General features: G+C 41.0%; 1 protein-coding gene across 2 annotated transcripts in view; it reads left to right on the top strand.

The window, feature by feature from the left end:
* Nucleotides 1–16,602, top strand: part of CNTNAP5 (contactin associated protein family member 5) — a gene marked incomplete at both ends in the record, with an annotated part of 850,484 nt that overhangs the window by 695,123 nt on the left and 138,759 nt on the right. For both annotated transcript variants that reach the window (XM_079783016.1, XM_079783015.1), the window contains 2 exons: nucleotides 4,895–5,113; nucleotides 12,710–12,949. In XM_079783016.1, coding sequence (XP_079639142.1) covers nucleotides 4,895–5,113; nucleotides 12,710–12,949 — 459 coding nt within the window. The remainder of the gene's footprint in view (nucleotides 1–4,894; nucleotides 5,114–12,709; nucleotides 12,950–16,602) is intronic.

The following is a 16,602-nucleotide window of genomic DNA, read 5'->3' as shown; positions in this document are numbered from 1 at the left end:
TTTAATCAGTCATTCTCTCACCAAGTTACTGCATTACCCAAATGTCCATGGCTACCTATGGCAATGTTCTTAATCTGATCCGTGGATATTTCTTACGTATGACTTACATAAGCTTCCAAGCCACAGATGTGTTCATTACAATTTCCATGGAAAGCTAAAGTGTTATTTTTCTGCATTCTATTCTTACCTGGGCTCCACTTTTTCTGTACTTTTGCTCTGAAAGTAATTTCCTCACTTATGTCCCACCACTAGCAGTGTGTCACTACCCCATGAGAATCCCCACTGTTCCTCTCCCATTGCACCATGAACTTGGGTATATCAGTGCATTTGATGACACGATGAGTCATTTTTAACATCCTATCTCCTATATACAAGTTATATTTGGAAATAATCATAAAGTTAAATAAAAAACAATAGAAATTCAGATGGTAAGATGTCCTATTATGGAAATTTAATATGTAATCTTGTAAATAAAAATAATCCAATACAGAAAAAAAGACAATATAGTAGATAAATACTTTCCACTTACATTAATTACTTTTTATAAAGAGGAAAAAATTATACCTACTTATTAGTTTGTCTAGTAACAATAACATTAAAATTTTTGTCCCTTAGACCTTAACTCTACAAATTTATTAATGACTTCATAAAAATTATTTAAAAAACTACAATCGGGTTTATCCACCTATTTTCTCTGAAATTTATCAAAAGGTACTTTTTATAAATTTTTAATTAATTGTTTTTCACATGGGTAATAAAAGTATAAATGTCAGGAACCATTTTAGACATAAGGATAAGGTTGGTACAGATTTATAAAAATTCCATTTTATAATAAATTTTAAAAATTGCAATACTTTCCATGTAAATTTTTCAGAATTAACTCTAATAACTTCAAATTTCTCTGCAATAAAAAAATAATCCACTAAAATATTTTTATCACAAACTTCATCGTAGATTACTATTCTATTTGGTAAAAATCTAACAGAGTTGCTGAGGATTTGGAACTGCTTGAGCTCTCTGTGTGCAGTTTGTGTCTGCAACCTCTGCGACACAACATATGTGTTTCAACAGATTTTAGTTAAACATAATAGCACAGTAATTATAAAAGTGAAAAACTCAGAACTTGAGTTCTTACCCTTAAAAATAAATACACACAGGGTGTAACAAAAGAAGGTTTACAGTTGTGAGAATGTGAAACAGTCTATTCTTGTATTATTATTTATTAACTATTGTATTATTTTTCATACGGACAACTGTAAACCTACTTTTGCTTCACCCTGTGTATGTGAGTCTGCGTGTTCAGGAGTCACCAGTGGATCTGGAGTTCTCTGTATTAATTTCCCTCTTGCACATAATATTTTTAAATAGTAAGTAATAAAAAGTGCTCTTAGAGGCTTACATGCACATGATTAAAAAATAGTACTAACATTAGTATTGGATATAACTTAGAGAACTGTGTTATCATTGATGTTTAGAATCACTGGTGCATGGCAATGATGAAAACATCTACTTTCAGCTGCATGCACTAGTTTTCCGATTTGCTGCACTCAGGGTACCCCTTGATTTCTCATGTGTAGGTGGACTGCTCGCAGGGTCTTGCCCGTATTGTACCCATAACCATGGAGACTCACGCATGCCATTAGGAGGCTCATTTATCTGTGTCTAAATGGATGTGTTCTGTAGCTTGATTGAGGCAATTGACCATATTGCAATAATGTGACCTCATCATATTCCCTTGAAAGCACAAGTAATGTCTTATCCACAGAAACCCGGTATTTAAGAGCTCCAGAAAAAAGGCAAAGAGCCCTGGCCAGAGGGGGTAGCGGCTGCGTTTGTGTGCTTCTCTTGCAAATCACCCACGGCTGAGTGTTCCCTCTGCAAATGCACATGAGGCATACAAGGGAAGGGATTCTTTTATTGGCAGTTTTGACCTCCTTTCACTCCAACAACTGAGACTATCAATGGGAGGAAACCCCTGTCTTTAGTGTGAAATAAGATCCCTGTTACCTAACGGCCTGGAACTGAAAACGTGGAGTTGAGTACCAACCATTTCATAATGTGAATATAATAACCACAACATAAATTTAATAAAAATTAGGCCCTAAGGCCACTCGATTCATTCCAGCAGCAGCTAATGTCATGGCTTATCATCACACGGTAATGAGCGATGATTTGGTGTTAATTAAGTTGCAATGTCCAATTTGTACTTTCTGGTGCTGTATTTTGACTTTTGGGTTGTTTTAAATGCAAGTAATATCACATTTGATGAAAATGTAAAATCCATGAGAATTAAGTTATAAACAACTTAACAATTAGGTACTGTTTTTATTCCTATTTTACAAATGAGAACACAGAGCCTGCACAAGATAGAAAACGCCTCAGGTCATGGTGGCTCCAGAGTCTACTCTCAAATTTGACTTTAAGGCCTTTAACTTATTACTTCCCTCTAGGTCAGGGCTCACATTTGCCAGAATGCAAAACAATTCAAGTTCTCAGTTACATAAAATTTTGCTGATTGGGGTTTCTTACACCAGGACTGGCTTTCTGTTAGGGTTTAAATCTAAGGAGGGAGAGTTCCAGGGTAGTATTTGACCTTTGATAATTCAGGTCTTGCAGTTGATGACTTTGTGAAATAAATACCCATGTTCTGTTTTAGGGGTAAAGAAGAGGGGCCATCTCAGGGTGCTGGGAAAGAAGGGATGATTCCAGCTACTGCAAGGGGCTGTCTTCTCCTCAGCCTCAGTGTATTATTTACCTCTCCACTTCCTTCGATTCAGAAACTTTTATGTAATAATCTAATCTAATAATAGACAAATATGCAAATTTACCGCACCTTCGCTACGCCCAAGCCACACCCACCAGCCAAGCCACGCCCACCAACCAATCAGGATGAATATGCAAATTATCCCAACAAAGATGGCGGCTAATTTGCATATCGCAACAGCGTAGAAAGAAGCCAAGAGCTGCAGACGGGAGCAAAGCTGCAGAGAAGCAAGCAAGCCGGGGGGGAGGAGAAGGGAGGAGCGGAGGCGGGGCCGGGGGAGAAGGAAGTTGAGCAGGCGGGGCCGGGGGAGAAGGGGCGGGGCCGGGGGAGAAGGGAGGAGCGGAGGCGGGGCCAGGGGAGAAGGGAGGAGTGGAGGCGGGGCCAGGGGAGAAGGAAGGAGCGGAGGCGGGGCCGGGGGAGAAGGAAGGAGAGCGGGCTGGCAGAGAAGGCGGGGTGGGGGAGAAGGGAGGAGCGGAGGCGGGGCCTGGGGAGAAGGGAAAAGCAGGTGGGCTGGCAGAGAAGGCGGCTGGGGGAGAAGAGAGGAGCAGAGGTGGGGCCAGGGAAGAAGGAAGGAGAGTGGGCTGGAGGAGAAGTTAGAAAAGCAGGGGGGCTGGCAGAGATTGCGGGGTGGGGGACAAGGGAGGAGAGCAGGCAGGGTGGGGTAGAGTGCAGCAGGAAACCCTATTGCAGGATTTTTCCTGCAACGGGAACGCTAGTCTATATATATAAAAGGCTAAGCGACCATCTGACTGTCCGACCAGTAGCTATGATGCGCATTGACCACCAGGGGACAGATGCTCAATGCAGGAGCTGCTGAGCTGCGGTGACTTGGCAGTGGCAATTCTTGAGTGATGCATCCTGGAACCAGAGAGGAGAGAGCCCGATTCCGGGGTGTATCACCCAAGTACTGCCCTCTCACAATCCGAGACCCCTTGGGGGATGTCAGAGAGCTGGTTTTGGCCCGATACGCACAGGCCAGGCTGAGGGACCTCACCTGCCAGAGGGACTCTGCTCAGATGCCCTTTGAGCCGCGGCACCACCCCAGGTGCAGCTGGTGGGGAGGGACCATGGGAGGTTGGCTCCAGGCCGTGTCCAGCACGTCTTGCCCAGTCCCACCCAGCCGGCCACCTTCTAATTAATTTCCTTTCAATGTGCATGAATTCGTGCACCAGAGCACTAGTAGAAAATATAATAGCATACCCTCAATTGAGAAAAATATAGTGATTGATTTTACTTTTGGAGTCAGATTCTACTTGCTATTTGGGAAACTTAGAGAAAATTATTCACAATTATTTTTTTTAACCCATAAAAAGGAAAGAAAAATGATGCCTTTCTTAAAGGGTTGTTTTGAGGATGAAATGATAGAAGCTATGGTCAGTGCTTAGTACAGAGCCTGGCAGAGCTCACTGTTCCAACTATGCTGTGGCTACTTCTCCTTCTGTCTTTCTCTTCATGGATCTATGACCATTGCTGCCACCCCAGAACCACCATCATCTTCATACCCTGACTTGAATGCAGATTGATACATAAGGGCAGAGTCAGGGAAGGGCCCCAGAGTGGGGGGCCGGGGGGCTTGTGTTTCACTCCAAGCACCAGCACTTGCAACTATGTCTTCTTGGAGAAGATACTTCAACTTTCTGAGTCTCTCTCTCTCTCTCTTTAATCCTAGCAATAGGGTGAATGCTCATATCACATGTATTTATAACATAACATGGGAAGAACACTAGATATATCAGGTGGGGGGGTCTTCTCCTTGCAGGAGCAGAGCTGCCTAGCTAACCCAGTATCGATGGATTTCTTGGAGAACACAGTTGGAACCAGAATAGACACAGAAAACCCAGAACCTTGGCACAAATGCATATTTATCAGATTAACATTGGTGTCCCAGGTCCCTATGCTATTACCTGAATTCTCACAATCAGGACCAACTGGGCCAAAATGAGAGCTTGATGCTTAGTACTTGGTAGATATTACTACTAATTGTAATTTTAATAGTGCAGGGTTTCAATGAAGTCCTCTTTACCTGGCTATTGACATACGACCCTGTATGCCATTCATTCATGACATAATTGTACCCTAAACACACTGACAACTCCCTTCATTTCTACCTGTTTCCCTTTCTGGTTTCAGCTCCTTCTGAGATCACTTTTGCAATTGATGTTGGGAACGGCCCCATAGAGCTCGTAGTCCAGTCTCCTTCTCCTCTGAATGACAACCAATGGCATTACGTTCGGGCCGAGAGGAACCTCAAGGTGACCTCGCTGCAGGTGGACAGCCTCCCGAGGATGAGCAGGGAGACTTCGGAGGAGGGCCACTTCCGACTGCAGCTGAACAGCCAGCTGTTTGTAGGTAGGGGACATCTTAAGGCACCCTTCATGCTAAAAACCCTACAAAACTGCTCTGTGACCAGGCCCAAGGGAAACTGCTTTTATTTGGACCTGAGAAATGATTAAAATGTGTCATAAAACATTTATAATGGTAAATTTTATTATACAAATTCTTTCTTGCTTGCTTCATTAGCCACAGCAATAAAAGATTATGCCACCCCATAGCAAATTTTAAGGTGATCTCAGACGCTTTTTGTACCTTTTCTCTTAGCAGATATGACCTTCAGCTATCCAGGGGCCCCTATTATTTTTCATTTATGATTCTATTATGCCCTTAGAAAAAGAATAGATCAGCTACTTACCCCTTAGTGGCGCTGGCTCCATATCAGTGGGCCAAACTCCTCCTTTCAGCTGATACCTAATTCCTAAGAATTATCACTAACAGTGTAATAAAATATACTGACTCTCTGAAATGGATTTCCATTATTAGTGACATGGGGAAGAAACTGTTAGTTTTTAAACAAGGGGCTTCTTTGATCCTCCTGAAATCACATCCTTGGGTGGCTGCCTTACTCTTGCACAGAAAAGCAGTCCTGGTCTCCAGCAAATGACTCTGCTGCTCATTCCCTCCATGAGACTCAGAATCAGGGTTTAGACAAGTGGTTCATCTGAACCGGCTGCCACTGCTGGTCACAGGGTTGGAAAGGCTCAGACATTATTCACTGACTCATTCATTCATTCATTCATTCATTCATTCATTTCAGTCACCAAGTACATAAAATATGTCAGGCGGTTGTTGGATGGTGGAAATTGGCAGGCAAGTTGTGTAATGACACTACTTTCAGAGCACACAGTTGTGTGTGTGTGTGTGTGTGTGTCTGTGTGTGTGAGAGAGAGAGAGAGAGAGAGAGAGAGAGAGAGAGAGAGAGAGAGAGAGGTGGGGAGAGAGAGATAGAAAGAGAGAGAGAGAATGAGGGAAAGTGAGAGAGAAATTTTAGCTATGTTAGTTCAGGTAGGAAAGGTCAGGTCGGACTTATAGATATAATTTAGAAATGACTTTTTATAAGAATGTTGAGCAGGGCACATAACGCTTTAAAGTACCAAATAGAGCTGTAAATGTTGGGGATATTATAATATTATCAAAGCCAAGAAGCTGCTTTTCCATAAACCTTCAAGTTTAGATGCTTAGAACAATTATATAAATAGGTTCCAAATGTGGCCACTCTACAGGATTTCATTTTCTTTCATTTTTCTTATTTAAACAACTATCACAGTACATCCCCTTCTTGTTAGTAACAAGATGCCATCAGCAATCAATGGGTGTTTTTATTAGCTTCCTTTAAATTTGGGTCTGTACAATTTTTAACTCTGAGGGAAGCAGTCACTAAAAGCACAGAAGGTGAAAGAAAAGTAACAAAATATGTAATATTTTATTTTCTCAACAGGAATCATTCTTCATCTGTTATGTTTTTCATTTCTGACAGAAGCTAAGATATAAGTGATTAAAATTGTATGGTTATAAGGCATTTACTTAATTAATAACCTACTTAAATGATATAATTTACTATTAAAATATTTTTAAAATTTATATGTTTTAATTCTATTTAAACATCACATTTTATTTTTCTGAAGAAGTCTGTTAGTCATCAAGATTTAATGTGTTTCTTTTTGAAATCAATTCAAGTAGTTTGCAATTTTCATAAATTATATTCATGCCAAAGTTTAATTTATCTTCAGGCAGTATTTATGAATTTTTCAGGCTAAAATGTGCATATAAAGATGGAATAATTTTTTGATGCTTTCATGAAAATTTCATGTAGCTATGAAATTATCATAGGTCCTGAATATGTGATCACTGTCTGCAAGCCAACAGGGAAAAGGAGGCAGCAGTGCTTCGCCGCAGGTTTTCCCCAGACGTTCCGATTGAATTGATCACAGAGACAGTGAGCTGTGAGTGGATAGGTCTGGAGGAGAGATCTGGCTCGAGGTGGAGCCAAGGTCAGCTGTGGTGAGAGCACCTGCTTCTATGTTTCTCTCCAATAAATTCCATCTCAAGTGTTACTCAGCTTTATTGAATTTGTCTTAATGCACTTGAAGAAAAATGCTGTTGAAAGCCATTTTAGTTTGTTGGTTTGAATTTTGTTGTTTCTTGTTCAGTGATACATCCATTTAGTAATATCAGGAGGCTGAAAATGCTGAAGTTGCAATATTTCTATTTTTATAATTGAGTGGTTCATAAAAAGAGCAAAAACTAAAATAAAACAAAAAGCATGCTCTACTTAGTTATAGCAGCTAAAATGCAGAATCGCATTCCCTATCATTTAGAAATGTAGAGACACTGGATATTGTTATTTATTAGGCAGAAAAAGATAGCATTAGTGTGTCCTCCTTTCCTGGGATAGATTGAGTGTGGCACTGCTTAAATATTAATTCGGTTGTGTCTGACCAGATACCTTTAGCCATTGAGCTATTTTTCAGTCAAAACAGAGCATGGTTCAGCATTGCATCGTTGGTCTCACTGCTTGCTCATGAGTCTTCCTGAACAGGAGAGACTGGTTGAATTTTATAATATTGGACACCCCTACTCTTGGAATGTGGCAAGCTGAAGTGCTGCGACATTAGTCAGACATGCTGGGTTCCCATAAGTAATGTTTACAGTTCAGGCTTTTATCTCCATGATAGTTATATTTACAGACACACGATTTTGCTGGTCACCTTACTTTAACGGAGTAGGAGAAACGTTGTAACAGGTGGCCTCTGAAGTGTCTGCTGCATGCCTGGACTTCCATCTTTAGCACTCTCGGAGGTCTCATCCACCAGCTTGGCTGTTTCTGCTAATGTGCCAGTCACTATAGAATGAGGCAGGAGAAGCCCAAGAACGGGCACCATGGCAAACAGCGAAGCGAGGAGGTCTGGGTATGGATCCGAATGAACTGCCGACAGGCCAGGGGGCCTTGGTAGGAAAACAACAGCCTAAGTGTGCTCCTTGTCCTTACCCTCAGAATGAGAACAAACAGGCTGGGAACTGATTTTTTCGCAATTTGAGGATCTGCTATTACCACACACCTATGAGGAATGGCATCTTTATCCTTGCGCCATGTGTATGCAGCAGCAAGGAAAAGTCTCATTCTCCACAAATCTAACATCCCATTGTTCCAGACGTGCTGAAATTAGAGAGTTGGCATTTCGTAAAGGTGTTGGCCTGTGAGTCTCATTTTTGTGTGGCTTTACTTCCTTCTTTCTTTTTTAGTCTTTAATGGAACTCCCCCCCCCCCCCAACCCTCTTTTTGGCTTATCTTTTTATCTGTACCAAAACAAACTAAAGTTACTCCAACATATAACTCCTGGGGAAAATTCTATACTGACTTGACAAATCATAAAGAAAGTTGCAGAGATCCCAAAATGCGACTCTTGCTTCCCCGCAGGCAGGGAATTAAAAGTCCTGTTTTCAGGTGAACCGTGTTGAATGTGGTGAGGGCACACAAGAGAAATGGAGGCCCCTGTACCTGCGCTCAGGAGGGCACGGGATCGGGCTGCGTCTCTGGAAGCAGTGAGCACTTGCCCAGATGCCACAGGGAGGTTTTCTAAGAGGCTGAAATGATGAGAGTCACGTTTTGAAGAGTTTATTCATACTTAGCCCAAGGAAGCAGCATCACAATGAACGCTCTTAATACCAACAGCCAACTGAGGAGTTTCATACAAAAGTGCTTCTAGTGAGGCCAGCTGACGGAGTAAGTTGTCAGGAAGAGTGATATGAAAGCAAGAGGATAAATACACATGTGTACATTACTTGGTAGAAGAAACCATGGAAGACACCAGGGGAAGGAAGGCAAAAATCACTTAGTGGCAGTGCTGAAGCAAATGGTCTAATCAAATAGTTCAAGTTAGGATTTTAAGGATGTGAAGGTATATAGGCTTTGAAGATTAAGAGGTCTCAGTCTGACTCCCGGCTATGCTATGTTACATCTGTTTTCATCTTGACTCTGGCCAAAGCAATGTCTTAGACATTAAGTTTTCTCAATTATGTAAATGTGAATAATATAGATAATACCTTTTCCCCACATTGAGTAGTTAATTAGTTCATTATAAAGTTTCTGGCATACAGCAAACATGTTTGATTGTTTTTAGAATCACAGGCATTGTTCTGATTATCAAACGTCTTGCAGATTAAATCTGACCCTCAATTAAATGATTTTCAGTAGCTTTAAGGATAATGCTACATTTTTGTTGTTGTTTTACTTTCAACCTTGTGTAAACTCTAGACAAGATACAGCCAAGTAAAGATAAAAGTATACAGGAGCATGTGAAAAATAAAATGAGTGCAAGGGCCAGGAAGACCTTGTGAATGATTGAAGTGACCCTGGGAATGTGGCCAAGTGGTGAGTGCACACATGCCCTCTCTTAGTGCAGCCGAGTCTTGGTGTGCAGGAAAGCAAGTTCATTGTCAACAGATCTCCTAAAATTTTTAAAATAGTTTTGTTTTTAAAAAAATTGAAAAATTAAAATAAATAGTATGGGCAAGAAGTATGTGAACTAAGGAATGCATGTATATGAGTGTAGGTGTGTGAGTTTGTGATGGTCGGGATGAAGGAGGGGAGCCATGGAGTGCATGGGGGAAGATGCCACACAACACAAATCCAAAGTACAGAGAAGGTCCAAAGTCAAGGTGGACCATGAAGCACTGGGGAGCCATTAGCAAGCAGCTCAGATGCCTGCTGCCCTGAAGTCACAACAGGAAGATGGAGTGATACGTGCAGACTAGATCTTTCATGGTATATCAGCTGTGCTAAGGATTTGAGTTTGATTTTCTGCAATAACTACTCTCTGAAGGGTATTGAACAGGACTGGCAGAATGAAATTTTTGCATGTGGTTGATCTCTCCTATTGCAAAACGGTGATTGGATCAAAAGAGTCAGGGTTGACACTGGGAAGAACAGTTAGACAGTTGTTGCTGGGATTCAATTGGAGTGTGCTCTGGGGGTGGAAAGAAGCAGATGGGCCCAGAGGAACCTGGGAGGGAAGATCCACAGGGCTGGATGGGGGAGAAGGGCTGTGAGAGAGGAGGAGGGAAGACTGGCTGCATTTCTGCACAGTATTCAAATTTCACAAAGTGTCACACCTCCAGCACAACTGTACACATAGTAGGTAATGTCAAAAGTGCAGTGTGCTGACAACCTGACAGGGCCTGGGTGTGTGGGTGGGGAACACCTTTTCAGAATTATTCTATACCCAGTCTACATTCGATGGTGGGCAAAAGTAGGTTTACAGTTGTGAGGACGTGAAACAGAGTTTTTTCTTCTATTATTATTTATTAATTATTGTATTATTTTCCATATGAAAACCTGTAAGCCTACATTTGCCAACCTCTGTATTACTTCTCCATAAAGAATAAAGGAGTCTAACCTCTAGTTTTCCTTCCCTCATAGAGAATAAAAAGCAGTCAGGTAAAAACTGAAATTTAGTTCATTTGCCATTTAGTTCATAGCCCTTTGTGTCATCGTGTTTTGTCAGCATGTGGGATGGAGCTGATCCCTTTGTCTTGGGTCATTCTCACCATGCTCTCTCTGTCTCAACTTCAAGGGGTGCATGTCTGCCAGAGAAACCGCCACAGCCACCTTTTCCATTTATAAACTTGTAGGCTGAGTCACACGCAAAAAAAAAAAAAAAAAAAAAAGGGCAATAGATCCTGCATTCTCCACCTCTGCTGAAGAAAAATAGCACTAATAAGACATATGAAGAGTTACTTAAATCCATCACAGGGAGTGACTACAAAATGAGGAAAAATAGAACAAAACATTGGACTGCCTAAGTCCTGTCCTCTTTATTCTACACAATCTCCAGGAAAGAAAGAATGAACCTTCCTCTATGATGTTCTGTATTTACAATTGATTTATCTTGTGGTTAAAGGAGATTTACTCACTAAAATTGAGACAGACAGGAGAATGCAATTTGGGTTTGACCTCCTGGCCAACGTGGGTATCACTTACCAGAACTGAAAATACAGTGGAGTTTTATTATTCCTTCAGGATAAGAGACCAGATCAATCCTTTAGGAACATTCTGTCTTTAGATGCAGATAGTGACTGACATACATATATTTTCATGTCTGATGAGCTGGTGTGGTTCAGGGAAGGACGAATTCTCCCTGCTTCTACCTTATATTGCGACCATCCCCATTTCCAATTATTTGCTTGTCCACCCTGCCAAGCTAACTGATGCCAGAAAATGTTACATTTCATATTCATTTCTTTAATATACCCAGCTTTGTTTCTTGTTAAACATGTATATTCCCACATTTGGAATTCATATCTGTACCCACCTTAGTGGGAATATATTTTTATCTGGTCATTTGCTAGACCAAGATTTAATGAGGTTGCAATATGAAGGACTAGAAATAAATGAGGCTCAGAAAGCAGAGATGACTTACACAGAAATAAATGGCAGGCAGGCTTTGTTCTCCAACACACCTTCTCCTCTCCAGTAGTACTCCATGTACACCTGGAAGACCTGAGTGCCCTCTAACTACCTCTATGCATGGATTTGAGCTGAAAGCATTTCATTTAGAATGGAATTTAGGTTCTTTAATGCCAGACATACATTTTCTCTGGGACCTTCCAGAATTCTCAACACAAAATAAATATCTGCTGATGGGATTTAGCTTAATGTTTCCTTTTTGTTTCTCAAATGACATATTTCTGATATTAGAAGTTTAGGCTAATAGAATCCTGGGTTTCAAATAGTAACAAAACATTCTGTATCTTTGATTCATTCTGTTGATAGATAATTTGCAATGAGCATTGTGGTTGTCTCTGAAACCTTTAAGATAGGCCCTCAGCTGAAAGTTGGCTTGCAATCCTTTTCTGTATTCCAGCAGAAGAAATTTGTCATCCAAATAACAATTTGAGTGTAATCTCTGAGATCGATATGTATATACTATTGTGAGGGCTCAAGAGAAGGGGAAACAAAGAGCAGTGTTTGAGGAAGTACTATATCTTCACTAAGCTTTACTATATACACACGAAATAGACTTATTCTTATTTTACAGACCAGTGGGGGGTTCACGTGAGTCAGTGGTGGATCACCTAGTAACATGGAGTTGGACTCCATGTCTGTCTTGTCCTAAAGTCCACCCTCTTTCTAGTCCATCGCACCGCACCCATAAGCACTGCAATGCTTTTGCATTTTCTAACTCCAGGAGTCTAACAGCTCACTTCTAACTTTGCCAGAGGCACAATTTCCCTCTGTGTGTTCCACTTCAGAGAAATGTCTGCAGTAGACGACAAACACATTTTATTTCATTTGCAAGGAGCATGACAAGTTTTTTATCTTGAAGGTTCTACCTTAAATATGTACAGTACAGGATTCCACGTGAACGATAACATTTTAAAAGCAATTTTTGGGGGTGTGTACATGGGAGTGGGAGGGTGGGAGGAGTGTTTCTCCCAGCCTGAAAAGGCCATGCATTTCCCCTAGACTCTTTAAATTTCTAATTATCTTAGAAACTTTAATGAAAAATTTTACAACAGAACAATATTTGACTGTTATGAACGCCAAAATTAAAATTAAAAAATCTGAACCCTGTGATTCCTTATTTTTTTCTTTTGTTTTTCATCACTTAGGAGGAACATCGTCAAAACAGAAAGGCTTTCTAGGATGCATACGCTCCTTACACTTGAATGGGCAGAAACTAGACCTGGAGGAGCGGGCCAAGGTCACATCTGGAGTCCGACCAGGATGCCCAGGCCATTGCAGTAGTTATGGCAGCATCTGCCACAATGGGGGCAAGTGTGTGGAGAAGCGCAGTGGATACTTCTGTGATTGCACCAATTCACCATATGAAGGACCCTTTTGTAAAAAAGGTACACTAGTCATGTTTGTTTTTCAATGTACCATGTAGTAGTAACTACAGCCTATGGCCAAGTCATATTATTCCTTCACCATGCAGAATTCTCAATCCATCACTTAGTATTCCTCATTTTTTCTCTTTTAAGAGACTCCACATATCTCCTCAACATAATTACATAGAGTCATTATCACTGTGTATGGACCCTGACAGTGAAATTGTACTAAATGGATAGTAATAAGCAAATAGGCTCACCATGGCCAAGAGTCAGATGAGCACTAGGAAAAGTTGACTCTCACTTATGTTGGGTCACCTGAATCATGAAGGGTGCACTGAAATTACCCGTTCCAATTATCCAGTCCATAATATAATTAAAGACTCATAGCCTAGTCAGCATGGCTCAGTGGTTGAGCATGGACCTATGAACCAGGAGGTCACAGTTTGATTCCCAGACAGGGTACATACTTGGGTTGTGGGCTCAATCCCCAGTGTGGGGTGCGCTGATCAATAATTCCCTCTCATCATTGATGTTTCTTTCTCTTCTCCCTCTCTCCTTCTCTCTGAAATAAATAAAAACACGTTTTTAAAAAAATAAAGACTCATAGAATCTAGCCCTGGAGGAACCTTATATACTCTTAAGCAATTCTAAGTAATTTTTACAATAAGGTTAATAGAGATAAGTTAGTAAAATCAGTATCTTGTATTTAATAAAATATCCATATTATACAGGTGACATAATTGGGGTTTGAGTCTTTAAAAGTTCTCCACAGATACTCATATTTAGTTTATCAGGGGACTGAGATGGAACAGAGCAGTCAAAATTCCAGTCCTGATGCTTTACAACATCCCCTCTGAATTTTATTAATTAATTGCATTGACAAAAGCTAAGCATGATGGATACACACCTTAGACAAGGAATGGCAGTAATGATGTAAATTACCTAGATGAATCCAAGGTAATGCTGCAAAATGTAAAATCACATTTTCATTGTAAATGCATAAGTATTTTTTAAATAGAATGATGAAAGATTTGGTCAACTATCTGTCTTTGCAGAATGTTTAAGCTTATTTTATGGATAAAGTATTTGTTGAGTAAATAATAAAAAATAATTTTTCAAGCGCACCGTTTAGAGAGAGATCCAAGATAGCGGTGGAATAGGTGAAAGCTACACTAACCCCCTCCAGGGCCATACTGGAATTACAAATAAAATATAGAAAAATAAACCTAAATAACCAACTAAAGATTAGCTGAAGAGAAGTCTTACAATAAAGAATTTAAGAAGAAATCACATTAAAGGTGGCATGAAAAGGGCTGACCCTGCTACCACAGGTTGCAACTGAAAATTGGGAGGGGTATCTCAGCTGCAAAGGTGCTCCCTGAGGAGTGTGGGATCTCAACTCCACACCAGGCTCCCGAGAGCACCAAAGCCAGGAAAAGGCCCTTACATAACACCGGGCTGCAAAATCAGCGAGGTTCCAGTCACACACACACACACACACACACAGAGAGAGAGAGAGAGAGAGAGAGAGAGAGAGAGAGAGAGAGAGAGAGAGAAAACGTTAGGAATCTTCTAGAGACCCAGGGACCCTTTTAAAGGGACAACACACAAAATATCATTTGCAGACACTCACCCTGGGCTCCAGTGGAAGGAGGAAAGATCAGAATGGAGTCATGTGAGAAGAGATTGGCATTTGTGGCTCTAGGGAGAGTGCTGAATGGACAACTACCAGGATCCCTATGCTGAGTGCTTCACCTAAACGGCAGATGACATCTTTCTTGAGTGAAGTACTCCATTACATATGGCATCAGCCTCCAGACTCCCTTTCACTCCAGCCTTCGAAGCTCATGCCCTATGGAGGAGTCAACTGCCTGGACTCTGCGTGTAGAAGACTGGGAGGATTCCGTGTCAGTGACTGAGCTCTGTGGCTCTAGGATGGGGGCTGTATTTCTCTCACACATATGACCAGTGCAGAGTCCTTACTTCACATGGCCAAATCTTGGTCTATTTGTACCTGATAAACACTACTGGTCTCACCCTGATGACTCCCTGAGACCCTGCCACACCGCAAAGGTCTTTGGACACCTGACAGGTGGCAGCTACCCTTGGACGTTTGCTGAGGAGTCTCAGACCCAGCTCTGGTACTCAGTTTGAATCTGTATCAATCTGGTGAACAACACACCCTATTTTTCAACTCACTGAGAATCAACTTCTTGCAATTTGGGTACCATCAGGGGCTCTTTCAGTAACTCAGCCTAACAGGCAGCCACCAGGAAGAGGCAGGTGGAGGAGGATCTTGGGGTGATTTGAGCCTTTGGATGACCTGGCCCTGGGCTGGTGCTGGGAAAAGCTGGCCTTGGTGTACAATTTGGTCCTTTTCACACACACCCAGGCCCAACAGAGTCAACCATAAACTGCGGATTGCTTGGCAGATCCAAACAGGTAGGCCAGAGCCAGTCATAAGAGCATCTGACATTGACCTGCAGCACTGTCCCTCCCAAAAAGCCTCCAAATATAAATACTTTGTGGCAAGTGTCAGACAACCTATGAGCAAGATCCAATTAGCTACACAAAAGGCACATCCAAAGGGACATCTCAGGAGGCACCAGAACCTGCTAAGGTGAATTCTGCTTTGTGTGGTCAACACCTGCACAACAGGTTGTACACTGTGGTCATAGTTAATCCTCAAAATCACTCAGCATGACGGTTGACCTCACACATGAATGGTCTATTAGCAATCAAGATTCAATTACAACTGGAGGATTTATATAACCCACACAAGGGACATTCTTAGAGCACACAGCACAGGTGATTCGAAAGATTACACTACTGGATCCCAAATCATATCTACTACATAAGCCACTATAATAAAACTGTGATACAGAAAATTTACCTACTAACAGAAATGGACACAAAGAGACAGCAAAATGGAGAGACAAAGAAACATGCCCCAAATAAAAGAAAAGGATAAATTTCCACAAAAAAACATATAAATGAAATGGAGGCAAGCAATTTACCAGATATAAAGTTCAAAAATTGGTTAAAAGAATGCTCAAGGAATTTAGTAAGAATGTTAACAGTGTGAAAAACAACATAGAAACCATCAAAGAACCAGTCAGAAACTAAGTACACAATACTTAAAATGAACAATACACTAGAAGAAATAAACATTGGATTACATAAATCAGAGTATCAAATCCATGACTTGGAAGACAGGGTAGCATAAAATAACCATCAGAGTAGGAAAAAAAACACACACAAAGAATACAAAAACTGAAGATAGTTGAAATGACCTTTCAGAGGACATGGATTGCAATAAAATCTTCATCATAGAGGTGCCAGAAGGAGAAGAGAGAGAGAAGAGGATTGAGAAACTACTTGAAAAAAGAATGGCTGAAAACTTCCCTAACCTGGTGAAAGAAAAAGACACAAAAGTCCATGAAGTGCAGAGTTCCAACAAGATGGACCCAAAGGGTGTCACACCAAGACACATTATAATTAAAATGGCAAGTTTAAAGACAAAGGGTGAATCTTAAAAGTAGTAAGAGAAAGGCAGTTAGTTAGCTACAAGGGAGCTCCCATAAGACTGTCAGCTGATTTCTCAACAGAGATATTTTTCAACAGGCCAGTAAAGAGAGGTATAAAATATTAAAAGTGATGAAAAACAAGGA

This window comes from Cnephaeus nilssonii (assembly GCF_951640355.1).
Source record: "Cnephaeus nilssonii genome assembly, chromosome: 10".
Classification (NCBI taxonomy): Eukaryota; Metazoa; Chordata; class Mammalia; order Chiroptera; family Vespertilionidae; genus Cnephaeus; species Cnephaeus nilssonii.
This window is presented reverse-complemented; position numbering and strand designations above follow the sequence as displayed.